The sequence below is a fragment of the Orycteropus afer genome, unplaced genomic scaffold (genome assembly GCF_000298275.1).
Source record: "Orycteropus afer afer isolate SDZICR_OR568_19922 unplaced genomic scaffold, OryAfe1.0 scaffold00046, whole genome shotgun sequence".
In the NCBI taxonomy this organism is placed as follows: domain Eukaryota; kingdom Metazoa; phylum Chordata; class Mammalia; order Tubulidentata; family Orycteropodidae; genus Orycteropus; species Orycteropus afer.
The window spans coordinates 7220237-7247338 of record NW_006921633.1 but is presented as its reverse complement, the minus strand read 5'-3'; the positions used below and the strand labels follow the sequence as shown (position 1 = coordinate 7247338).

The 27102-nt window shown below is 35.4% G+C and overlaps 1 protein-coding gene across 1 annotated transcript in view; it reads right to left on the bottom strand.

Moving 5' to 3' along the window:
* Nucleotides 1-27102, bottom strand: part of VRK2 (VRK serine/threonine kinase 2) — a 171103-nt gene that overhangs the window by 10008 nt on the left and 133993 nt on the right. Inside the window, exons 7-11 of the mRNA XM_007938016.1 lie at nt 26474-26606; nt 17225-17345; nt 13898-13956; nt 9243-9409; nt 3303-3461 (exon numbers count right to left, since the gene is read on the bottom strand). Of these exons, the coding sequence (XP_007936207.1) occupies nt 3303-3461; nt 9243-9409; nt 13898-13956; nt 17225-17345; nt 26474-26606 (639 nt within the window). The remainder of the gene's footprint in view (nt 1-3302; nt 3462-9242; nt 9410-13897; nt 13957-17224; nt 17346-26473; nt 26607-27102) is intronic.

Here is a 27102-nt window from a genome sequence, read left to right as displayed (position 1 = left end):
CTGGAGCAGCTAAGTAGCTGCCTTAGGGATGTGGTCTGCTTCTTGTATTTCAGGAGAAGCATTGAGAAAGGTCTGCAGGTTTTGGCAGGCTTGAATCCTGAGTGTAGCCAAGTCATTATTCAGCAGCCTGCCATGTTGTCTGCTGAAGTTGGAAATCTTAATGGACTTGAATCAGTGGCCTGCTGTGTGGTTTGGTAATACCAGCACTGTGCCTTCTTACTTGTCGACCATGGGTTTGTCAGCCTTAGCAGCCAGCAGCTGCCTGAGTGAAGAGATGCCTCCAGTTTCAGTAGGCTAGGAGCAAGAGGCAGAGCTGAAGCCCAAGGCCAAGGGGCTTTCACCCAGCCCCTTGACCTGGCACTCTGAACTCAGACTTCTAGCCTCCAAAACTATAAGAAAATAAACTGTTTGTTAAAGCCATCCTATTTGTGGTATTTTCTTTTAGCGTGGCAGTAGGTAACCAAAACACTAGACTATCAAGAAAAATCAGAGAACTTCCCATTACCAGAAATGAAAAAGAGTACATCAACAGATATTAATAAGAGAATATTAGGAATAACTAGGTACTGATGAATTCATCAACTTAGATGAGATGGAAAAATTCCTTGAAATACACAAATGACCAAAACTGACACAAGAAAATTATCTAATGATCACTGTATTGGTTGTTGTTGTTGTTGTTATGTGCCGTCGAGTCGGCCCCGACTCATAGCGACCCCTCCTTGGGTTTCCGAGGCAGTATCACTACGGAAGTAGGATTGCCCAACCTTCCTTCCGAGGAGTGGCTGGTGGGTTTGAACCGCCAGCCTTCTGGTTAGCAGGCAAGTGTCTTAGCCACTATGCTACCAGAGCTCCTGTATTGGTTAGAGGTAGTAAATTCATAATTTAAAAATTTCTTCCAACAAAACTCCAGGACCAGATGGATTCCTTGTTAAACTCTTATCAAACATTCAAGAAAGGCAAATCTTGCAAAACCATCTTATGAGAACAGAGGAAACATTTCATCTCATATGATAAAGACAATACGATCATGAAAACAAAACCTGACAAGAATGTTGTAAGAAAAAAAAATTATCAATATTTTTATCCATATGAAAAGAATGAAGCAGAACCCCTATCTCATACCATAAATAAGAATTGATTTGAGATGATTCATAGACCTAAACATAAAAGCTAAAACTATAATCATTCTGAAAGAAAATACAGCAAATATCTGTGTGCCCTTGAGATAAACAAAAGTTCCTTAGATTATAGGGGGAAAAAAATGATAGATTGAAATTCAAATAAAAATTTAATATAAAAACAAAATGCTTCTGTTCATCAATAGAATGAATTCTTTAAATGAATAGGCAGGCACACACTAGGAGAAGATGTCCATAATACATATATCTGACAGGAGACATATATGAAGAATATATAAAAAACTATAACTCAATAATGAGAAAACAAATACACAAATAAGAAATGGAAAAATACTTGAAAAGACATTTCTCAAAACCTATGAACTGAATGTTCAGTTAAGCACATGGAAAGTATTCAACATCACTAGTCACTAGATAAAGAAATGGTCACTGAAACCATGAGATACTACTAATGCATACCCATTAGAATGGCTAAAATGAAAAAGACTGACAACACCTAGTGTTGGGGAGGATGTGGAATGGCCAGAACTCTTGTACATTCCTGGTGGGAATATAAAACATTATGTACGGTTTAAAACTATGTCAACTTTTTATATATAAAAATAGTTGAACATACATCTACTCTAAGACCCAGCAGTTCCTCTCTTCAGAGGAAATGAAAATGTGCCTGTAGAGGGACTTGTGCCAGAATGTTCATAGCCATATCTGTGGTGGCCGGAAGTCATAGCAGTCCAGGTGTCCATTAACGGGAATAGATACACAAATTATGATGTAGTTATGCACTGTAGTACTACTCAGCAAAGAAAATGAAAAAAATTACTATCATGAAATGAAAATCTCAACCAATATATGCTGAGTGAAATAAGCCAGACACAGAAAGTGCATACTGTATGACAGCACATATGTGACATTCTTCAAGAGGCAAAACTAGTTACGAGAATCAAAAATCAGAACAGTGGCTTCCTCTTGGGGAAGAGGATTGACTAGGGAAGGCATTTTCGGGTGCTTAGAATCCCCCTAGTATCTACCTACCCCAACACACCAGGTGATTCTCTTGAGGAAGAGCACTTACAAATCTCTAAATTTTGTCTCCAAGCAATGTATTTCTTTCATTTTACAAATGAGAACTATAAAATATGTCCATTTGAAGTAGATTCCCTTATATAAATTTAAAAATAACAAAAATAAAAATGAATGATACCTTATTGTTTTATAGCAGAATAAACATAAAAGATTCTTATTAGTGTTAAGGAAGAATTTTTTTCTCTCTATAAATTAAAGAAAAAAAAAAAAAAGATGCTACTATTGTTTTACGAAAGAATGCAGAAGACCCTGCCAGTGCTAAAAAGGCATTTCTCCCTGTGGATAAACTTGTATGCTTGTCTGGTTGGATGAGAAATGCATAACCAGTATGCTGCCATTTTGTGTCTTGGCTGCCAAGAAGTTCAGAGCCAAATTCAGTGTTCAGTTTAGTGATTAATATTCCAGATGCCTGATATATCAATATTTTCTGAGGGGGAGGGGGACATAAGGTGGGGACATTATTATCCTATTTCATATTGTAAACTACCTCAAATCATTTAGGGAAAATGATAGTATATTAATGATGTAAAATGTTGGCCATTTAAAAAAATTATTATTTTTTGGTACAGATATAAATATATTGTATGTTTCTCCTTCTTGTCAAAAAGAGTTAGAATAGGAAGGATTTTTACTGTTGCCTGCTAAAGTGAGTCTCCATCCACCCAACGGGTAGAATGATGCAAAGAACACTCATTTTAAAATGCCAACCATACTGACCAGGAAACACTTCACTTACATTTGACTGTAAGGGTTAGACTTGAGGAGCCAACGCAGAAGTATAGAATATGTTAAGAGTCCCTAATGGATCGCAGATGGCATAAAAAATTTAAGTGCACTTCATTACATACTTGGGATAAAGAAAGAAATCAGATCTGTACGCAAATGTGCTCAGCACCATTCTGTTTCTATGATAACTGGGGTCGTCAGCTTTGACTTTATCAGCTGGATAGGATATTTTCTTTCCCTTCTCATTTAATAAAACCATATAACCTTGGCCCTCAGGAGAAAATAAAATGTCTTTACTCCCAAAGGGAAAATTCTAATGTAACATTAAGGGGGGGAAAAAAAACCTCTCACCTGAGCAGTTTCACTGTTAATCAATCCACCCAGCTTCTCTCTTTGCACTTGTCTCCATGTTGCATATGACTCAGCACTTCTCTCACTGTGAACTTTTTTCTCTATTAAACTAGTCTGTACCTCATTGAGTTGCTTTGTTGCAGCCTTTCGTGAGTCAACCTGTTGCTAGAGAGCAACAAATACATATAATGAAAATTTTTGATACTAGTAAAAAAATGCATTTATGTACAGATATTGAAAATTCTACACTTGTCAAATTCTCAAAAAATAAAGAAGTAAGCAACAAATAGACAGTCTAGAAAAAAAAAATAAGAGTTGTTGGCAACATCTGGATCCTTTCTCATCAATAGGATAAGACCAATTAAAATTAGTGTCCCTGTTATGTGTGCTTTGGAAATTATCTCTAAATATAACTTGCTCATTGAATACAGCATTTTTTTTTTTTTAACAAAAAAACTGTTACATTTTAAAAGTGCACATGGATTCATTATTAACTCTCATGGAAGTGGATCCAGTACATCTTTGTAGTTTCAGTTCTTATTAAACTCTTGGTTCTCTATCACTGAAGTGAGCCTAATTAATGTGAATGTATAAAAGGAGCTTATGATGCTGCTTACTTTTTTATGCAGGTAACTTAAGCTTTGAGCAAGCAGCATAATAGTTCATGTCACCTAATACTGAGTACCAGTACCAGGGGTTAAGTTCAACAATAAGCTTGATGTCTGTAGGGTTTCGGTTTCACACCATGGAGAAATCTGGGAATGACTGACTCTCAATAACCTTGAAATAGACATGGAAATAGAAGAGCAGATTTCACAATACAGTTGGGAGATTGAAAGCTATAGTGAAGATCCTTATGTGAAATATTTGTTCAAACAGCTTCATGTTTACAGCAGCTGAAAGTGTCATCACCTTTTTTCATGGGTTAAATAGGGGGCAGATGATAGGAACCTCAAAAGGGGAAATAATGGAGTACCCAGTGCCAAAAAAAAGAGTGAATTACATTGGTTGGACAAGCAGAGCCTTAATTTGTAGTCTCTCGATTTCCAGCTACTATTGCCAACTGTGTTCACTCCTTCCTCCCCTTTAAAACATGCTGGTGTTTTGTGGCTGGGTCTAAGTTGTCACAACACCATTCTTTATCCCCTGCTCCTCCCGGGATCCCAGCTATCAAAGGATGGCAAAACCACTGCCTTTCAGTTACCTGCAAATTGGAACTCGCCTAATCACTCAGAGGTTCTTTATCTTCACCATCCAACCCTGCCAAACAACTGAGAAAATTCATGTGCAACCCCTTCCAGTGAAATCACATTGGTATTAATGTATATCACACCACTTACGTGGAACAAAGGTGTTCCCCAGGCTGCTGCACACTGTTTTATCCTATTAAAAAACTGGCTACCAATCGTGAAAATGTGTTCTATAACATAAAGGATTAGTTGAGATATTTATTGAGATTTTTAGTACCCCCATATGCTAGGCACTTTTGATGTACATAGTTTTTGCCATGGGAGCCTTTGCATACAAACAGAAACTGCAATATAATATATTCAGCCCTCTGTGAAGCTTCCTGGAACACAATATGTCTTTAGAATCTGCTGTCTGTTGGCTGGATTGTTAGGTAGAGCTGCCATGGGCTCTTCTAGCTAATAAACAAAATGATATCCAGTGTATGGGAAATTTCTGTTTCTAGATTAACTTCTGAAATGGTTATGAAAGTGTAAAGTGGGATGGGTAGCTTCAACTCTTAACAGTATATATAGTGAAACTTTCTTTTTTCTCAGGGGTGTGAAAAGGAAATAGAAACACCCTTGGAATTCCACATAATCAAATGGAAGGATCCTATACAAAAGTCTGTCATTTTCAAGAAAGTGACTATTAAAATGAGGCACTTTTCATTTAATTTTCCACTGGCATTTAATTCTGTTCTACAAAGTCAGGGCAACTTTCGGATTCCTAAATATCAATTAAGCCAAAGATGTGCTAATTTTAATAGTGAACTTGTACTATATTTTTCTCATGATTAAAAAATAACCAGAAGACAAGCTTCGTAGTATTATTTTGAAAACTAAAGTTCAGGAAAGAATTCTCTAAACTTTTAAGTGCCAAACACAGATTACTACTACCAATAACAGTATACTCACTTTTGGATTTGCTGTGGGAACCTCAGACAGGGTGAATGAAGGAACAAACTTACTGCCTGACACGGAGGACAGCTTGAACATTGTAGCCCTGATCTACAGTCACTTCTCTGTGCTTAGCAAGGGTGGGTGGCTCATTATGTCCAAGCCTATGCTATTACAATATGCATTCAGGTACCACAATCAAGAAGGGGAACTGGCAATCTGCTACTAGGACCCACTGGCTCTTGGGGTGGGGGGAACTGACTGAAAGGTGGAACCAGTGTCTTCAATAATGCTGGTTTCCCAGCCTGGCTTCAGCATTCCCATCTGGGAATTTTACAGCTTACTTACAAATAAAGCATTCTTACTGAAATATGATTCTCTTCAATGAACTTTGGAGACTGAATCCCTGTGATTGGCATAAATGGACTGTGGTAGCATTGGTGATAGATTTTTTCTAATGTGACAGTGCTACCTCAGGAGCTGCCAGAACTACCAGGGAATGCTTGCAGCTACGCACACCATCATTTTGATGGAGGCAAACACCCCAAAATATTGGCTTATTAGAAAAAAGTATCAATAGCTCTGAAATCCTAACAAAAATTGATTTCTAATTTAACTTGAGTAACAGTATTTGAGGGAGCTCTGGAGGTGTAGTGGATAAGGCATTTGGCTGCTAACCAGAAGGTCAGTGTTTCAAACCCACCAGCTTTTCCACATAAGGAAGACAGGACGATCTACTTCTGTAGAGATTTACAGCCTCGGAAACCTAGTGGGGGTCACTATGAGTCAGAATCAACTCAATGGCAGTGGGTTTTGTTTTTTTAAAACAGTATTTGAGGACTTCAAAAGGAAGTCCCAGTTTATGGAGAATAGTTTACAGTGCATAGTCAAATCCAGTATTGGGAAAAAAAAAAAGCTCATTTTTCTCTTCTGAAAAAGCTGCAAGTTTGCTTTTCATGATGTGCTATTTTCTAATACCTAATCAGAACAAATTTTTGTTAAAAACACTCAATTTAAAAGGCACAACAACTTATAAACTAAAACACCAAATGCACTGCTGTCGATTCTAACTCATAGTGACCCTGTAGGACAGAATAGGGGAGCTCTGGTAGCATAGTGGCTAAGACACTTGCCTGCTAACCAGACGGCTGGCAGTTCAAACCCACCAGCCGCTCCTCGGAAGGAAGGCTGGGCAATCCTACTTCCGTAGTGATACTGCCTCAGAAACCCAAGGAGGGGTCGCTATGAGTCGGGGCCGACTCGACGGCACATAACAACAACAACAACAACAGGACAGAATAGAACTGCCCCCGAGGGTTCCCAAGGCTGTAAATCTCTACAGAAGCAGACTGCCTCATCCCTCTCCCACAGAGCAGCTGGTGGGTTCAAACTACCAAGCTTTTATTTAGCAGCTTTAACTACTACATCACCAGAGCTCCTTATAACTACTTACACTGAGTGGAATGATAGTTTTTAAAAATTAAACACTCATAGCTTATTTTTTCTTTGAATACTGAATCACAGAAACATATTATTGACGTCTGTGTAGTTTATCTGCCTCATCTTTCTCCCACACAGTGGCTGGTAGAGTCAAACCACTGACTTTTTGGTTAGCAGCTGTGCCACTGGAGCTCCAGAAAAGTACAAATCTGAAGTTCATTCACCATCTGTTAAATGACTAAAGTGACCCATGTGTAGAACAACAGGAGACTTTTTTTTGTGTCTAATAAGGGAATTCTGTCTGACTACAATGAGAATATTTGGGGCCATGTGATTGATATTTGTTCTGGCCTTTAAATGATCCGTCATGCAGGCAATCTACTGTGGAAAGCAGCCTGTACTTGTATCATTCAAGAAAAGTGAGTACAGGGCAGTTTATGTTGCCATACTTTGTTCTGGAACATGTTCAAGTTTGGTTTTTGCAGCAATACAAAGTCTGTCAACCTTTAAAGTAAAAAATAAGACCCATATGGTAAACCTATATTTTATATTGTCATTATTAAATGTATTTCTGTACATAAAATATTAGAAATAAAGTTATTATCAAATAGATATTGATCTGCTGAGAAATATACCCTCAAATCATCTTACTGCCTATACACCCAGACTAATCACATTATTAACAGACATTAACTAAGGTCTTAAGCATGCATATTATTCTTAGTGCTTACTCATCATCAAAGTACTCTATTCAAAAAAAAGGGATAAAGTATTTTTGATGGAGCCTCTTGGCAAAAAATTTTATGTTCTATGCATATAAAAATGGTTTCACAACAAACATTCTATTTGATGGAACTGAAAATTCTGGTGGATAATAATTAGAATTTTATATCAGAGGATACAGCTATCAGTTTTTAAAATGGCTTCTTTTATATTTCAATTAAGTTTATAAAACTGAAAAACTAAAAAAAAGGGAGAAAAAAAACCTACTTAAAATAGTATAGATTAAGTGGTGACCATTATTGTGAGAGAAATACTATGTGAAGGAAATGACTCTCTTGTTTTGTTGTAAAAGTGATAAAAACACGAAAGTCAATAAAACTGTTAAAATAAGTTTCAGTAATTACCAAGATCAAAATCCAGTGCCTTTTTATTAAACATGAACTTTTGTTCTGCCTCCTGCAATAAGTAAATAGTGCTGACAATTGGTTTGTAAGGCACTTGCTACAATAAAATGTAATTGTATCATGAGAGAAAGGTGACAATCAGGAGATCATGAAAAAATTACATATTCTCACTGGTAGTTAATTAGCCATGCAAAACCTCCTCAAACAGATATTCTCTTCTATTAGGAATGATTACTATGCAGGACTACAGATGTCAATACCACAGTCATTCAAATACTTCTTTCCCTACTAATTGAAGGTTGTAAAGCTCTGGTGCCAAGGTTTTGCTTCCAAAGAGCTAATTTATGACTAGAAGGATATTTTATGTCTTCAGTTGCAGCAGCTACAAAATTCAGCAAATCAGAACCATCTGTGCACTGATACTTGACTCACCCTTCATCTAGCAGCCTATCAGTCACATTAGTTTGCATCCTGCATTCTTGGCTCATGAACACTTGTGATGATCCAAAGTTCATAAGAAATATTAAAAATGAATGGCATCCTGACCCTGCCTTATTGTACACACATCAGGAAAATAAATAAATAAATAAATAAATAAATAGCCTAACACCTTTTTTTGCATATGGATATTGTCAAAGAAAACATAGACATTTAGTTGCCTGTCCAGCAATGTTGCTATCAGTAGGCTCAGGTTTCCCCCACCCTCTTAAAAAGTGTTTAAAGTCCTAATTCTTTTGTATTGCTTCAAGTTCTAATTTTTTTCTTTTTTTTAAAGTCAGTTGGAAGATGGCAGAGTGAAAAGAGGTGTAACTTTTTTAAAAAAATGATAGTTAAGTTTTTCTATACATTGTCAATACACACAGTCCAGTAAAATCCAGGAATATTATTATCATCACTAAATTATGGCCAGATTGGTAGGCAAAACATGGTGCTAAAGAAGTAAACGAAGGATCTCACTAATAAAGTCAGATTAGCCTTTAATCTTGACCTGCTTATATCTCCATGACATCAGTGACTGCTTTCTTCCTTACATAGTACATGACAGGCCACAGACCCTGCTCTTTTTCTCTAAGAACTTTCAACAAATTTTCTCCTTAAAGGCGGATATCACACACTTTAGTAGAGTTAAGAGAAATAAGAATTACATATAATGAGTAAGTGAGCAAGACATGGGGTTGTCAAACTCATTTTGGAACCTAAAACAATGTCATTTTGTAGTAAAGAATCCCAGGGACCATTTTACTTACTTTTTGATTGTTTGGAGTATGTATATTTACACTGTGTCCATTAGTGGAAAATTCCAGTGGTCCTAAAGGTATTTTACCTGGGTTCAGAATTTTCTTGAGCATTTGATAGTTCGGCTTTTCATCATATGCTAAACTATGAGCACATTCCAAAAATTGGGCTATTTCACCTGTGAAATATTAAATATTTTTCAAGTCATTTTATAATTGGCAAGAAATGTCAAGATGCCAACAACTTCAAAATCCCTTTGTTCTCTCTGTCACTCTTATACATACATAAACACACACAGACAGGTCCAAAAGAAACTAAGAATGAAACAATTCAATGAAAAGCACTTATTAAAAGACAATTTGAAAAATGACTGAAAGAGAGTGACCTCCAAATTTTGCTAGAGGAGAGGGGCTAGTATATATATATATATTTTTTTTTTAATATTTGTTGAGGTGTCTACAATTCACTAATCTTACAGAAAGATGCAAATTTTAATAATTATAGTTAATGATTTTAATTTATGGGATGCAGGTACGAGGAGTAATATAATAGACCAGACATGCATCGTACTTTCTTTTTTAAGTTAAACCTTTAAAAATTCAATTGAAAGCACCATAAAAAAACTCATTGCTGTTGAGCTGATTTTGACTCATAGTGACCATATAAGACAGAGCAGAACTGCCCCATAGCGTTTCCAAGGCTGTAAATCTATATGGAAGCAGACTGCCAAATCTTTTCCCTACAGAGCGGTTGGTGGGTTCAAACCACCTATATTTCAGTTAGCAGTTGAACATTTAACCACTGTACAACTAGGGCTTATTAGTTAAAAAAAAAAAAAAAAAAACACAACTGTTCTTTAGTATAAATTTCCATACACACACACACACACACACATCCACACATATATTTTTAAGGCTTTGACTTTGCAATTTTAACAGCTTATTTTAAAATGACCTAGAATTTCATGGTTTAGCTAAAAATGTGCCAAGTGTCCTGAAGTCCTCTATGCCTAGCCAGCCCTGTGTGTGCATTCACTGCATAGTCTTCCTGACAGAGAGCAGGAGGACTTCCCTAATGCAATGTCTAACCTCTCCTAAGGTCATATAGCAACTCCCCCAAAGATATGAATTACAAGTTTTTAAATACAAATAGAATTAGTAACCCAAAGTTAAAACACAGCTACATTTAAATACAGTTCCCGGTAGAGGCTCAATCAAAAACCAGGATACAAGTGATAAATACTAGACAGTATTTACAAAGTAGCATGTTTTCATTCATAACAATGTTTCGATGCTCCACAAACCAGTTTTTACTTCATAAACTATTACTGACCCAAACACTAGCACTCTAACTTTATGATTAAGTTATTTACATCCCATGGTGGGAAAATCTTGGAAGCTTCCTGGGTTGACAACATTGACTCCTAATCCTTCACAACCCTTCCAGATCCACCACCATTAAAAGTCAAGAGAGTGACTATTTTATAGCACATAGTCCAGAACTATTTCTAAAACTATGAGGCTAATGTGGCTAAAGTGTGGGAGAAACAAGTGGCAGTCTACCTTCATAAAGATTTACAGCCTTGGAAACCCTATGAGGCAGTTCTACTCTGTCCTATAAGGTTGCTCTGAGATGAAGTCAACTCAATGGCAGTGAGGTTTTTTTTTTTGGTTTGGATGGCTAAAATGAGAACCTTGGCTTTTTTTTTTTGACACCATGGTGATTATGTGACCTGTTTATTTTTTCTTCTGTAATTTATGAGATACATCAAATTCTGTTATCCATATTCAATTAACCAGATCTCTATTAACCAGTGAGGGATGTTGGTTCATCTACACATTTGTAACTGATATCTCCAGGAACACCTTGTTGTTGTTATGTGCCGTTGAGTCAGACCTGACTCATAGCGACCCCTCTTTGGGTTTCTGAGGCGGTATCACAGAAGCAGATTGCCCCATCTTCCTTCTGAGGAGTGGCTGGTGGGTTTGAACCGCCAGCCTTCTGGTTAGCAGTCAAGTGCCTTAGGCACTATGCTCCTTGGGGTCATCCAAATACTGAAGACATGGTTAACAAAAAAAAGACTGAATTGTATTCACTATTATTTTAGTACAGATACTCTGTCGTTCTTTGGTTCTGTGAAGACTGGTAAGCCCAGTTTGGTATGTATCACAATTCCACTAACCAAAACATCCCACATGGTGAAGAGAGCTGAACATCATAGGCACACTTCTCACAAACCACTGTCACAAGACAATGGAAGACTCCTCCTACTTTCCCAGCTGACAGCAACTGTGCTGTAAAGCCTTTATGGGTCTGGGGTTTGAAAAAATGAGGTACAGTGAGTTAGGGAGGAAGAAAAACAAAATAGCATCCTCCATTATAAATTTATTATTATAAACCTGAAACTTAGACTATTATAATGTAGTGCTGGTTTAAATGTTAGCCTTTCAAGATCTAGATTTATTATATTATTTCATTTTTTTTTTAAATTTACTAGCATATTTCCAGAGTTATAAAACAAAAAAATGCTTTGGGTAGTATAAAGTTATGATATTCTTGAATCATCTGCTTTTTAAAATAGTGAAATATGAAGTATCATTACTATCATTTCAATAGATAGAAACTTTTGAAATCTACAGTGGGTTAGATATGCAAGCTGCAAACTTCTTGGCTGTTTTATTTCAGAAAAAAAAGTTTGAGTAATAAACCTTTTGTAAATCTATTCTTCTTTAATTTTCATGCTGGCAATATCCACTTCTAAGCACAAACAACTTGCTAATGGAAGACACCTTCACTTAATAATAAAGCGTGAACATTCTGTGTTTTACAAATAGAAATGTACATTTTATAAAATAAAATTTTAGGCTCAATAAAATGATTTGTATGGGAAAAGGGAAACCTGGCATTCTATCTGTCTAGATTTCTTGTTTGACTCAAATCTTCTTGTCTGTAACAAGTATCACAAAATATACACTCTAGCCCACAACATTTACTGTGTACAATCTAGGGCCTTCTTTTCTAATCCTAAACTGAAAAGTTACTTTTTGTGCAGGAGGGAAAGATACAGAGAAATATACAATTAAATAACAAAAAAAGTCATCTCCCCATCTCTCATTTTTTTTCTTTACTGTCCTTTTGAGTAAAACATGAATTGTATGACTTAGTGAAAATGCCAGTAAGAACATTAGCCAAAAAGGAATACTGGCATTTTAAGTTTTTCAGTACAGTTTACAAAAACGAAAATAAAACATTTATCTTCCAACCTATACCAGCAAATGAGAATACTATATACCCTATTTATTCTCCTTCCATTGGAAGAAAAGGCACCTACTGAAAGAAGGAAGCAGAAGATTTACGTGAGGACTCACTATGGGACTTGGGCAATGAAGATGGGAAGTAAAACTCATTCATTCCTCTTTCATTTCCTATGGAAATATAAATTTGGTCTCTAGTCAAGGAAGGGCTATAAATATAAGTTTCAAATGACTTCCTCTACTTGTCTACTCTCAGATGGAAATTGTGATGTTATATGATTAACTAGAAGGTCAGGCTAGATACCTATGTTCAAAAGTCAGCTAAAGGCTAACTTTGTGTTGCCCAATCTAAGTAGAGAACAAGACTCATTCTGTCCCTGAAAAAACCAAGCCTGACAGCAGGCTTTTCTTCAAGAGAGTCTTTTCTATAAGACAGCCTAAGTCAGTTGTTCAAATAGTTCTGAACAATGTGCCATGTATACATATACAAATGACAGGAACTTGGTAATTCTAAATTGACTATTTTATATTGATAATGACTGTTGATTAAAGAATTACAAAAAAGGTCTATACTAACTTGAAAAAAAAAAAAAAAGAAATATAACTCCAAATCCCAAAGTCATATGCCTTTGACAATTCAATTTATTTTATTTTTGCTGGCTGTTCACTCACAAAGTAACCAGGTATCCAAGTAGCATTGAAATGTTTAGTGATTCTATTAAATTACTGATTGAAAGAAGTCTTTCCTTAGGTTGATTTTATCTTCAACCATTACAGAGAAACAAGCAGAAGGTTCTAACTCTGGAAAAATCAGATACAGTTGATTATTAAACCTGTGCATGATTCTTAAAATATGGATCTAAAAAAATGCAGTCAGCAGACGGTTCTTGTGTTTTAATGTCAAAGATGATCTATATACTCTCTCTCTAGCAGCCTATCTATGACCTGACAGACTTTCCTTGTAGCCTAATAGGGATGGGAAAGGGTAGGTTAAACAAAATCTACAAGAATGATAAACGTGGAAAACTGTATAGGCATACCTTGCTTTATTATGCTTTGCAGATACTGCATTTTTTATAAATTGAAGGTATGTGGTAACCCTGCATCGAGCAAGTCTATTGGTGCCATTTTTCCAACAGCATGTGCTCACTTTCTCTCTCTGTTACATTTTGGTAATTCTCACCAAATGACCAAATATTAAAATTTTAAACGTTCTCATAATGCTATTGCACACTTAATCGACTACCACACAGTGTAAACAAAACTGTTATATGCAACAGGAAACCAAACAGTTCCTGTGACTCACTTTATTGTGATATTTGCTTTATAGCAGTGGTTTGGACCTGAACCTACAATATTTCCAAGGTGTGCCTGTAAATCATACAGAAGGTAGAAGTGATCATTTGACTTACAGCAGCTGCTTCCAGATGGAGCCCATTTAAGCACTGACTCAGGGAGCTCATCCAGCAGACTAGAACAAAATAGAGTAACACACATTGACTTTGTTTTAAATCCAGGGACTCACTGTTTTGATTAGAAAACAACATAGGTCACCAGAATTGTGGCTTACGATGACTTGTTTCAACTACCTGCAATGGGTGAGAGGGTAAGCAAAGGTAGTGGGAAAAACCCCTAATTCCCATGGACCAATTTTATATCAATCAGCTAGAAACTAAACAATGTAGAATTACAGTATAAAACCAAGCCTACTATCATGGAGTCAATTCTGACTCATAGTGAGCCTTTGGACAGAGTACAACTACCCCATAGGGTTCCTAAGGCTGTTATCTTTATGGAGTAGACTGCCACATCTTTCTCTCAGGGAGTGGCTGGTGGTTCAAACCTTTTTTGGTTAGTAGCCAAGCTCAAAGTTTGCTTTTGTAGACAGGCAGACACAGGGACATTTGGCATGACTGTTTTCTTAACAATAAAAATTTACAGGAGAAAAACTAGTATGTGGATTTTCAGGATATTTTTCCTCAGGTACTACAATCAAAGAGGGGCACATTATTCAATTATTTATGCATCTATTATCCACTGGGCAGTATTTTATTTATTTATTTTTTAAACTGTGATTTGGGTAAAAGTTTACAGAGCAAATTGGTTTTCCATTCAATAATCCATACCTATTCTGTTTTGTGATATTCACTGCAATCTCCACACTAACAGCATTGTTCCCACTTCATCCCTGTGCCCTTCCCTTCCCTTTGTCCTTCCTTCCCATCCCCTCCTGCCTCCCTAGCTCTATCCCTGGGCAAATGCTGGTCTCTTGATCTTGTATGCTTGATTGTTCTAGTAAGCGCCTACCCTCCTGGTATTTCTCTTTATAGGCCTGTCTACTGCTTGCTTTAAAGCTGAATTATGGGGCTTAAGTTCAGTTCCTAGCTCAAAGGGTGTCTGAGGGCCACAGTCTCAGGGGTTCCACCAGTCTCTATCAGACCAGTAAGCCTGGCCTTTTTTTATGATGTTGAGTTTGTTTTCCACATTTTTCTCCCACTCTCTCTGGGCTGTCCTATTGAGCAGTCTTGTTTCAGAGCAGTCAGCAGTGGTAGCCAGGCATCGTCTAGTTCTTCTGGTCTCAGGGTGATGAAGAGTGGGGGGGTTCACATGATCCATCATTTATCCTTTGAACTAATTGTTTCCTTGCATCTTTGGTTTTCTCCACTCTTCTTTGCTCCAGGCAGGGAGAGAGCAACAGTTGCACCTTAGATGGCCATTCATAAGCTCTTAAGACCCAACTTGCTAATCGCCACAGTAGGATACAGAAGATAGTCTTTGTGAACTAAGTTATGCCAGTTGACCTTAGTGTTCCTTGAGACTATGGTTCTGAGGCTCTATGAATTGGGCAGTGTTTTTTTGCTATGATTAAGCAAGAAATATTCAAAAGACAAAAACAAAGAACAGGCAAATAAACCCCAATGTCCTAACATTTTCCAGTGTTTTAGACTGAACAGGTGCAACTCTCTTAAGTTGCTTCAGCCACAAAGATAGAAACATTCAACTAAAAATTTTGATAGCATATTTGATTCAAAAACTCAGGCAGAATTGCAAGAATAAATGCATCATCTAGTATCACCCTATCTTAGGAAAGTAAAGGGTGTAATGGAGATACAGCATTATGGTTGGATATACAAATGTGACCTTATGGGGAAATTCAATGTTATGCTTTCTATAGCAAGTTGAATAAATTGTGACTTTGTATTATATACTATAAGAACTTTTCAAATGTCTGTGGTTTATCTGAATTATAAATTTTATGATATTAAGTGTACTAGTCTATGGAATATATTATTAATCAAATAAAAACAAAGATATTAACATTTACAGAGTCTCCAAATAAAAATAGAGGTTATTAGTGTTACATTCTATTAGTTTACCTGATATCCTATTATTCTACATGAATATAAATAAATAGATACACTCATTAGGTACCTGTAATGAATGCATTTCTCTTTAGACGGCAGGTAGGTAGGTAGGTAGGTAGACAAACAGAAGACTAAAATAAACCATAGTGGTAAATCTTATTAAAATAGAAACACATGTAATTAATTGTTAGAATTAAAATGCTAGTTTTTAAACTCAAGTACATCACTGGAATTAAGAAAACTGAGTTGTAAAACTGGAAACCAAGACTGCTTCTCTCTGCTCATTACTGTGCATTGGCTTGACCCATCATCTGATAAATGTCAGCTACATGAAGGATAATATGGGCACATCAGTCACTGCAGTAAAAAACTGACTAGATAGTTCTAATATTGACTTTTATAAATGTGTAAGTTTTGGGTGAGGGACTAGAATGATCAAGATTCCAAGTGGAGAAATATCACATACATGTCAGGATTCACAAATTTATCCTATAGTATTCTGGATCTACAGGCTAACCTTTCTCTCTACTGAGAACAGATGCCACACCGAATTTGAAGACTGATTTCTATTGATAACATGCCCCTTTTTCACACTTCTGTGTGACCTGCCCTATTGAAAACTTAGCTGCCTTTTCCAATTGTGATATTGTATCTGTGGATAAATACTGTTGGACATACCTTGGTGTATAATGAAAAGCTGCCTGTTCTATGCTATGTACAACTGATTTTGTTTCAGGCCTGATTGGGGGAGAACAGTAAAATAGTAACACATTTGGTTCTTAGGCTGACCTAATTTTCATGCTAACAGATTCTAGGTGATAAAAACTGAATGTTCAATATTAAAAATGTTTATGTGGTTGTAAGATCATCTTTTGTATAAACATCCCATATAAAAATTTTGTTTGTTTCTTCCTCAAGAAACAAAATGTACTCCCTCCAAGATAGAAGATTAAGAAAGAGGTATAATGCTCTCACGTGAAAAATATAAACCATATTTGTCCCATTTCACATTGTTGCTTTGTACAGTTAATGTCGATCACACCAAGCACAGACTGCCTCTGTATACTTGTACATTGCTCATTTGAAAATACTCTTCCTTGAAAATACCACCACCTAGAATCTAAGCTTTGGAAAACATCATGAAAAGGAACACATATTTCACTCATTGTTTTGCATTACAACTCATGTATATGTGTCTTTATGGATGTTACCTTAATGGATTTTATATTTTCTAGCTGTTTGGGAGTTTTGACAATATTTTTAAAATTAAAAAATTTGCTCTGGCTTTCACGTTGTATGAAGAGCAGTCTTCTCTGGGATATTGGCTCCCTCAGACTTGTTTCAGTAAATGGTGGAGTACTTGCAAGTTCGTACTTTGTTTTAGCAGTCTGGACAGCCACAGGGTCCTTCAGGTTCCGTTCCCAGGGCAGCTTCCCACATAACCATCGCAGCATACAGTAGCCAAGGATTTCAAGGTCACTTCGTCTGGACAGGGCTATAGGAATAAACATTAAGAGTTAAAGATGAGGGAAAAGGAAGTTCTTGAGAAATAGAGAAATCTTTGAGTGAACTACTGTTGATAAAATATGAAAAAAAACCCAAATGGGCAAAGTGCTTTGTTTGTTCAGCTGGAATAAAACTTAAACGCCCAAGCGTTTGGCTCTAGTCCACAGACAGGCAGTGACTTGTTGCTGTTGAAAGTAAGGGTCAGTTTCCTCACCTCCTCCAACTTCATCCTTCCTTAGTCTGGTCTGTCACATGAACTTGATCCCCATGGCCTCTGACATGATCCAGACAACCCATAACCCGGCACCAACACTTTCTCAAAGAGCTAAGCAGTAAAACAAAGAAATAAATGTCTGCAGCTAAATTGCTAACATATGTTCCAGGAAGTCCACGGGGCCCGTATTGGTCATGCAGAGACCCTTTGAGTGCAGACTAAACATTGATGGCCTTTCCTGTTCTACTCTCACCAGCAGCATTTGAAGTTCGAAGAATATGACGAAACTGCCATCTAGTGTGCAGTATTAAAAACCAGGTCTGTCTTAAGATTCTTCAATTACACAGAAGTACAGGATAAAATATAGCTACTGTTTTGGGTACACAGTTCTAAAATTTTACAAATACTCTTTAGACATATGCAGCACGAAGCTAAAATTCTCATCCTGTATTCTACACAGAAAATATAAAGATGAAGGAATGCTGTGTGCGTTGTGGGGGCAAGATGAGGAGTGAGGAGATTGGAGGGGGAGGGAGTAGATTTCAAAGTCAGGCAAATAGAGGCTTTTTGAAAATAATGTAAGATAGGTTTTCATAAAAAATACAGTGAAAGAAGAACATTTTCAGCCCACTGTAAATACCATTTATATCAAACTATTAAATGCCAGTAGACCAATTTCATCATAATTTTATACATTAATTTATAGTGCCTTGTTTCAAAAGATGGACAATGAAACCTAAGAAACATGGCAAATATAACTGATACTTATTAAGATATCAATGAAATAATTATTAAAACACTAACAAATAGCCACCAAATATACTCACCATTTTTATAACCATTCTAAATCATTATAAAACAATGGGCTGGCATTTATATTTCTATCATTACTTGAATGTTCATCTGTGTAGGCAGATATAATCTCTTAAGCACAATATGTGGCTGTTAAACCTGCTGTAAACAGGTATCCTCTTTTATTATTTTTCATTAAATACGTTCTGAAAAGTCATTCCGTAAACTTAGTGTTTAATTTAAAGAGTCATCTACAAAGATCAATGCTGCCAACACATCAGAACTACTTTTGGTTACCATACATAAGTTATAAAAGCAGCAGACAAGATTAGCTCTTACACATACTCTATCTTAACTGCTATTAGAGTATTGGATTATTAAAGGCCCTTCAATCTAGCAGAATGCTAGAGTCCCATGGGTGCCATTTACTTTCTGCACAAGCTTCAACAATGTCCTAATGCAAGACTTGGCTCTCATATTAAAATAAAAACACAATCTCTACCACACAGTTCTGTAGTGATTGCTTCAGTAATAAATCTCCCATTAATAATGGAATGGTTCCATTTGTACAGATGTGTTCACAAGTCCCTTTTCCATTATGCCTAGTTCCAACTACTGCTACTAAAAAAACAAAACAAAACTAAAAAACCTCACATTCTCTAATTTTCAAAAACTGATACTCTGGCACCTGATTGGATGACACAGGCTATGCACAAGAGGCCCTTTGAGGAAGAACAATCAGAATTAAAATGGAATGAACCTTTTCAGCCACTTTCTCCCTCCCACCCCCCAACTGAGGGATTAATTGATGAGAAGCTGTAAGTAAGGACACGTCATTTAGACTTCTGAAGCCAATCTTCCATAAACTGGTCTTCATTTGAAATAGCCCATTGAGAGTTAACTTTACTTCATTATTATAGTTTGGTCTTACCTAATTAAAATACATTATCACAGTTTCAATCTTTTACTTATATGTTAATATTGCACACATATATTAATGACTATCACTATGTAAATGGGCAATCTACTTCCATAGTGATACTGCCTCAGCAACCCAAGGAAGGGTCGCTAGGAGTCGGGTCTGACTCAATGGCACAGAACAACAACAACAACATGTAAGGACAGCACAGAACAACAACATGTAAGTAAACGTTTTACATTTTTTTTCCAAGTTCTATGGAAATAAAGGCAATTTTTTTTTAAAGCATCCAATAGTTACCCTTTCTCATGATTAAAGAGTGAGACAAAAGTATTAAAAGTATTTCTGAGTACATACATCTCACTGGAATTCCTTCATAGGGAAATACATTTACAAGTTTGATTTACTTTCTCACTCTCAAAAAACAAAACTCACTGCTGTGGGTCAGATCTGATTCACAGTGAGCCCTCCTAGGGTTTCTGAGGCAGTATCTCTGTGGAAGTAGATTGCTTGATCTTCCTTCCCAGGAGTGTCTGGTGGGTTTGAACCCCCAGCCTTCTGGTTAGCAGTCAAATGCCTTAGACAGTAGTGAAGTTAAAAATCTCAAACTATACCAATGAGTATTTCTTATTTTCATCAATTGTGCAAAGAAGAGTAATTTTAATACCTTGAAATTTAATTTAAAATAAATATTTTAGTTGACAATATCAGAATATATGTGTATGATTAACACAAAGAATTGATCATAATTGAGAAAAGGACTATTAGTATCTAACTATGAAAACATATTTTCTTTTTCACTTGAAAGGTGCTTCTTTGATTATACAGTTTTCAAATTCATTTATAAAGATGCTAAATGAAACATTAAAGAGAAAGAGCCCTGGATTAGGAATCCTAAGATTAGAGATCCAACTCTAGCCCTGCCACTAACTATTATGTTTCTAGCTCTAAAATTCAATAATGATGGGCATTATATTTCTTTTTAATACATTATCATTCATTTGGATCGAAAATACATTATGAAGTATTTTGTTTCTTTTTGAGTAAAATATTTGTATATTTTACAATAGTTGCATTTGGTAGTTAATATAATCATTAAAAATACATTTCCATATAAATGTCTTAAAAAATAAAACTTTATTCAAGGTGCTATTGCTTAGAAATATAACAAGACTGCGTAATTAACAAGATTTTCTCTCTAAACTCTTTCAAGTTTCTAAATATTATTTGGCATCTAATTTTTATCTAGCTTACAAATGTGGAGTAATGTAAATGTCTCTTTTCATTGAAAGCCTGTGGTGCTCTCAAGTATTTAACATTTCAAAATTTATAAAGTATTGCCAAGATAATAAAAACAAATAGACAGGTGGGGATTTGAATTCTACTTCACTACAAGGTGGATTCCAGGAACAGCTGACACTAGGATGCATATGTAAAATAAGAACAACTGATATGATTTATGGAGCTGCTACTGTTTTGTATTATCTCATTTAACCATCCCAACAATCATATAAGGTATTGTTATCCTTGTTCACAAATAAAAAAACAGAGGCTCAGAGAGGTTAAATAACTTGCTCAACATCAAAGAGGGAACACGGACAGAGCTCAGCACTGAGATCCAAGTATGTCACAATCCAAAGCCCATGTCTCATCTAATAATTGCTTTGCCTCCCGCATGATTGTAACACCAAAAAGCAACATTACATACATTACTTTTATAGTTTTTGTTGTTGTTGTTATGTGCCGTCGATCATAGTTTATAGTTTAGTAAGTACTTAAAGCAGACATTTCAACTTAAAACACACAAAGACATACTGATGGTTGCTTTGGGAAGGCATAAACAAGCAGGAGATTCTGAGATCTAAGCTGCATGACTAACAAAAATTTTCATGCACCTATTCTTTCATGAAACTATTTCTTTCAAACCACTTCACAGTGATAAAGAAGGGGCTCCAGCTGAAACTGTTTATTTTATAAAGTTTTAAATGGTCTTTCCAAGCTGGCAGAAGAACAACATACAAGCTACTTTGGAGGACTGATCCTTATTATAAAGACATCCCATGCCATTGCCATTGAGTCCTTTCTGACTCATAACAACCCTACAGGACAGATCAGAACTGTCCCAACGTATTTCCAGGGTCGTGCATCTCTACAGAAGCAGATGGCTTCACCTTTCTCCTAAAGAGCAGCTGGTAGGTTCAAACCACTGACCTCTTTGGTTAGCAGCTGAAAGCTTTAACCACTATACCACCAGAACTCCTGAGTATAAAGACAAACAGAAATAAAATTATTTGTGTCCATTTAGCAAATGTAATGAAAGGGGAATTGGGAGAAAGAGAAGTGTATATGTTAATTCCAAAATGGGTTTGAATATTTGCTTAAAAGTGTTTTCTGTTTTATTTCTTACATAAAGTAACAGTATGGAATATACACACATACACACTGTGGAGGGTTTGGCAGGAAATAATATAGTGAAATTTTTGCTTCAGGCAGATAGAGTTTAAATGCCCAAAATACTAGTTCATATGCTCAGAAATGACAACAAGAAAGCAGAAAACATGTGAATAAGATCTCACCTGATAAAGTGAATGGTGACTATTTACAGAACAAATATGAAATTTATTCTTATTTGTCCAAGTAGTAACCTACAAAATTCAGTGTTTTGTCAAATCAGATATGGAAAGAGCTGAAAAATTTTATGTTGGCCACAATTTACTGCAATTTCAAAAAGTATTAGGGAAGTAGAATGCAATGTATCACATTTCAAGTAAAATATTAAGCCCGAGCCTCTCCTATTATTTTTTTTCAATACCTTTTAAATTCTAAGCATTAGTATTTCCCTGAAACACTACCGTGTGAGGCTTAGCGAAAGTGATTCAACAGAGCAAGTATTTTACATTTTGGCTGCCGTGTATAATTAACTCAACCAAAGAGTTAAAAAGCCAACTACACAAGGCATGTCCAGATGTAAAAACTGGGTATATGTCAGACAGAAAGAATAGTGCCTTCATTACTGTTTATCTCTATATTAACCAAGAACTATTGATAGTAAATTTATCTGAGAGAACAAATCAACAGTATGTTTTTCTCACTACTAACAGATTTAATAGAGTATATCAGTAAATGCTTGATTTATATTAGTATTTTATCATAATTGGAAAGTGGGTTTCCAATTTTGAATTATTGTTTAAGAAGATAAGTATTTTGTAAACCATGTCATTTCCCAAAGTTTGGTGACATGAAAATACATTCTCAGTTTGTTTCACATATATTTTTATTTTACATATAAGTCAGAGAGCTTGTTAGAGTGAAATGAAACCATGCAAGAAATAACAGAAGACTTGGATTTCATATACTGTACCAACTAGCGAAGTTATAGAAGTCAGTAATATATTTCTTTTCTTAATACTGAATATATTACATAAACAAATGGACATTTAAAATGTAATTTAGATATCATATTTTATGGTCATCAATGATACCAAATTAAAACAGCTATTATATACTCAATGTACAAGTCTCAAGCATTTAAAAAAGCTCAATATGTTAAATGCAGTATATCTCTAGAGAAATTAGATATTGACTGCATGCCTCAGTGAGTAGAAAAATCTACAAAAATCCATACTACACATTGATCCAAATATTGCTTTTTAACATTACTAAGAATGTAACAAATTTTAAAATAGTATATTTGACACAGATATAATTCTCTTTAATTATCAGGCTACAAGTCCAAAATATGTCAATGTTTATACATGCTAGTTTTTATGATGAATATAAAATTAATAATAGAAGAAATAAGCCCAACACATATTACTCTAATTTCACACTAAATGAAGCACTTCAGTCACGTAGAAAATACCTTTAGGTCACACAAGAGAATTGAGTTTGGAAGATTACCTGCAATTTTTATAAAAAAAACCCCAAAGATATGGCTATAGATGTATGATAGCTCCAGTAAAATTTATCCATCCAGCCATGCACCCATCTATCTTCCTGTATTTCTATTTCTTTTTGTTTGTAATAATATCTATGCATATTTTTGACTTGTAATAGTACAAGCTAGTAAACAAAACGTTTGTTTCCCATATCTTTCCCTTTCAACACCCCTCCCTTTTACATAATACAGAACTAGATGATGCTTAGGTGAAAAGACTTATCCATACTTTACACAGACTCCATTATAAAAATCCAGTTAATCCAAAGAAGAGAGGTTTAGCTTCAGTTTCTGAAAAATCACCACAAAAAGTAGCAGAAACTAGATAGTGAACAGGTTAACAGTCTCTGGTGAGTGACTCATAAGTCAGTTTTACATGCAAGTCTGAATGTTTGCCTGACCAGATGCAGATATACCTGACACACAGTAAATACTCTGACAACTAGAGACTGTATTTCTCAATGATAACTTTTTTGCTCCATATGCATTCTGTTGTATTACCTTTGTGAGTATTTATTTGATCTCCTAGCTGGGCTGATATGGAAAAGATTTTTCTGAGATTAAACTAAACAGTGACAATGAATATTTACAAATCTGACCTTCTACATTTATCTACAGGATTTATGGTCCTGTTTCGTTTCTATATATGGCTAAATAATTATTTCATTTCTAATAAAATCTTAATGTGAAATGTTTTATTTTGGAAATTTAAATGCAAAACATTAGGAACGAACAGTATTCAAATATTTGAGGATACCAGAACCTCCATTTTACAAATCAGACTAAAACTGCTTATTAAATTTTCAGCACATATGTATATGTGTGTATGTGTGCATATGTGTATGTGTGTATGCCAAATTCATACATTTATGTAGAAGTTTAGTATAAATCCTATTATAAATGCATTAAAGGAGCACACTACTTTACAGGAATCTTATGTGAAAACTATGATAAAAATGAATATTCATTCTATCATATAATTTTTCAGCAAATACCAAAAGTACTTAATGTGCGCATTTCCTGAATAGTTCTCAGGGAGTTTACATCATCTTGCTATGATGAATCTTAGTTCCACTCAACTCATTAACATGTATTATTATTCAGGGAGAAAAAATGAACTACCAAATCAAAGTTTGCTCAAATCTTTCATAAAGATAGCCCAAAATAAACAAAGCCCTGCACTGGAAAACCTGAAGAGGACTTCAGAATTACCATAGTCCAAACACTGACCAGGCCAGCATGTAACAACTTTACCTCCTCTTCCACAGTCAGAGTGGTTTCTTAGCTATTTTAATAGCAAAATATATATTGGAACAGTGTTAGAGTGATCAGCTGAAATAAATGGTCTAACCATAAATTAGTTTCGTTATTAACATAACCAGATTAAAGCTTAAGAATATGTATGATGAATTTCCAGTTATACCATGAGCAAAAAAGGACTCTTCAGTTTCTGAAAATTCTGTTATACCGATGAATCTGAGAAAGGTGAAAACGAAATTCATTGAGAATGAAAGAACTTTAAATTGGGGGGAGAGGGGAGAACCACCATTACCAATGAGTACCGAAGTCTTTTTTTTTTTTTTTTCCAAATTAAAGCAACATCCCATTTATATTTTTATATGTTTATCAATGAGATTTATTAATGATGTAAATGGTGAAAATTACACATTATTACTAAATTCCTAAGTGACCTATTATTTTTCTAACTAAACTATATTTGAAAAATATAGTAGTTTTTTTCACTCTAACCAAGAATATAAAAGGCAATTTTCACTTTTGAAGATTTAAGCTGTAAGTTTTCCTGAAAAGAAGAAGGTATACAACTGACAGACTTGTTTCACTATTTCATCGGCCTACCTTAAACTAATCAAAACCCAAACAAACTTATTGCTCTTGAGTTGATTCTAACTTACAGCAACTCCAGAGGACAGAGTAGAACTGCCCATATGGTTTCCAAGGCTGTAATCTTTATGGAAGCAGACTATTTCATCTTGTTCCCTCAGCGCAGCTCATGGGTTTGAACTGCCCACCTTACAGTTAGCAGACAAGCACTTAACCACTGCACCAGGGCTCCATCTTAAACTTGTGAGGGTTTAAATTGCTCTAGAAAATGATCAAGACCCTCTACATTATGTGGTCAATGGTCCTTTTAATAGAAAAGACAATAATACACAGTTGTTCGTACCAACTAAAACTCGTTAGAAAGTGATCAGTTTAGGGTAACAGTTCAACAACCATTAACAAGTGGAAGTGTCTAATTGCCTTTTAGTGAACATGTAGTCCTTTCCAAGCTACTGAAAAATTCTTCGTTAGGTTTAGCATATGTGAAAATAGAAGCAAACTTTACAAAGAATATAATTTTGAAAGCCAAAGTTTTTCAATAATCACCATTTTTTTCACTAGCATAACATTAGAATTGACTTTTTGTCTTGCTGACAGAGGAACTAAGAAAGTACAGTTGCATTGACCATATTGATTATGAACGAAGCAACCAACAGTGGGACTCTGCACCATATATTTTCAATATTGACCTCCTACTTCCTTTTCCATGGCTTTCTGGGTCGGCTATTGGATTTGGACTGCAGTGTAATAAACAGCTAAGGTTTAATTAATGGTAAATGAATACAAGACATAGGTTATGACTTTAACTAATTAGGGAATTGTTGAATTAAGTCTGCCTTGGAATGCAAGGCAGTGCGATCAATATCCAATAAAAGGACGATGTATGTAATTTACCTGCAAATGTGTTTCCAATACCATCAAAGGGAGTTTAAATAAGTAAGATATATGAAAGGCGACTAGGAGAGATTTCCACAAGTTAACATTTTATAGTTTCAGAAAAGATTTCCTTACTGGTGAAAGATGATATCTTCCTATGGTCTGATAAGAACACAATGAAAAACAGGAATAATTCTTCACACATGAACCTTCGCAAAATGTGTGACACAGACTACAGCATAAAAATTCAAAGTTGCTGACCTACCAGTTTACCTGTACAAACTATCAATTTCCTGGCCAAAATGAGCATCAAGTTTGCTTAAATTACCCCTTCTGATCCCTTCTTACTTATCATAGTCTATATCTCCTTCCACTGTTAGAAGAAATAATCATTGGCCTAACAGGAATTCATTGCTTTTGATAAAAATGTCACCAGTGCTCTCTTCAAACTGACTATGCAAAGGCCAATGCCATGCAATCTTATTACTCTTGTCTAACCATTCTGCTGAAATAAAAACAAGAAAAAAAGAAACCCACCTACTCCCTTGTGGGCATCCAAGCTGGTAAACTCCATTGTCCCATTATGGCCTTTTCTAGGATTTTCCTGATACTGTTTGTGGTTCCCATTGGGGCAATATCTGTAGGAAAGTCCATAATCTGCAAGATAAACCTGGAAGACATGAACAGATAAATGAATAATGCTTTTGTCCTCTGAAAATATAACCTTTATAATTAAGCCTTAAGAAACTGATAGGTTAAAAACAGCCTCAGATCTACATTTTATTAAACCAAATGGTGCCTTAGGATAAAACATATGCAACTGGGGGCTATAACAACTAACCTTCCAACTGAAATCTTAACTTCATCATAGGAATATCTTATTTCTGAGGTGACTTAGATTTTTAGCCTTTTTATTTTGCTCCTAAGTTCCTTTCCCTCCAGGTGGGCATCTAGACATCGCAAACCACAGTATGTCTGCCTTTTTATTTATATATATACATATATACATATACATATATACATATACATATACATATACATATACATATACACATATATATACATATATATACATATATATATATATACACACACATATACATACACACACCACACACACATATACATACACACACACACACACACACACACACACACATATATAT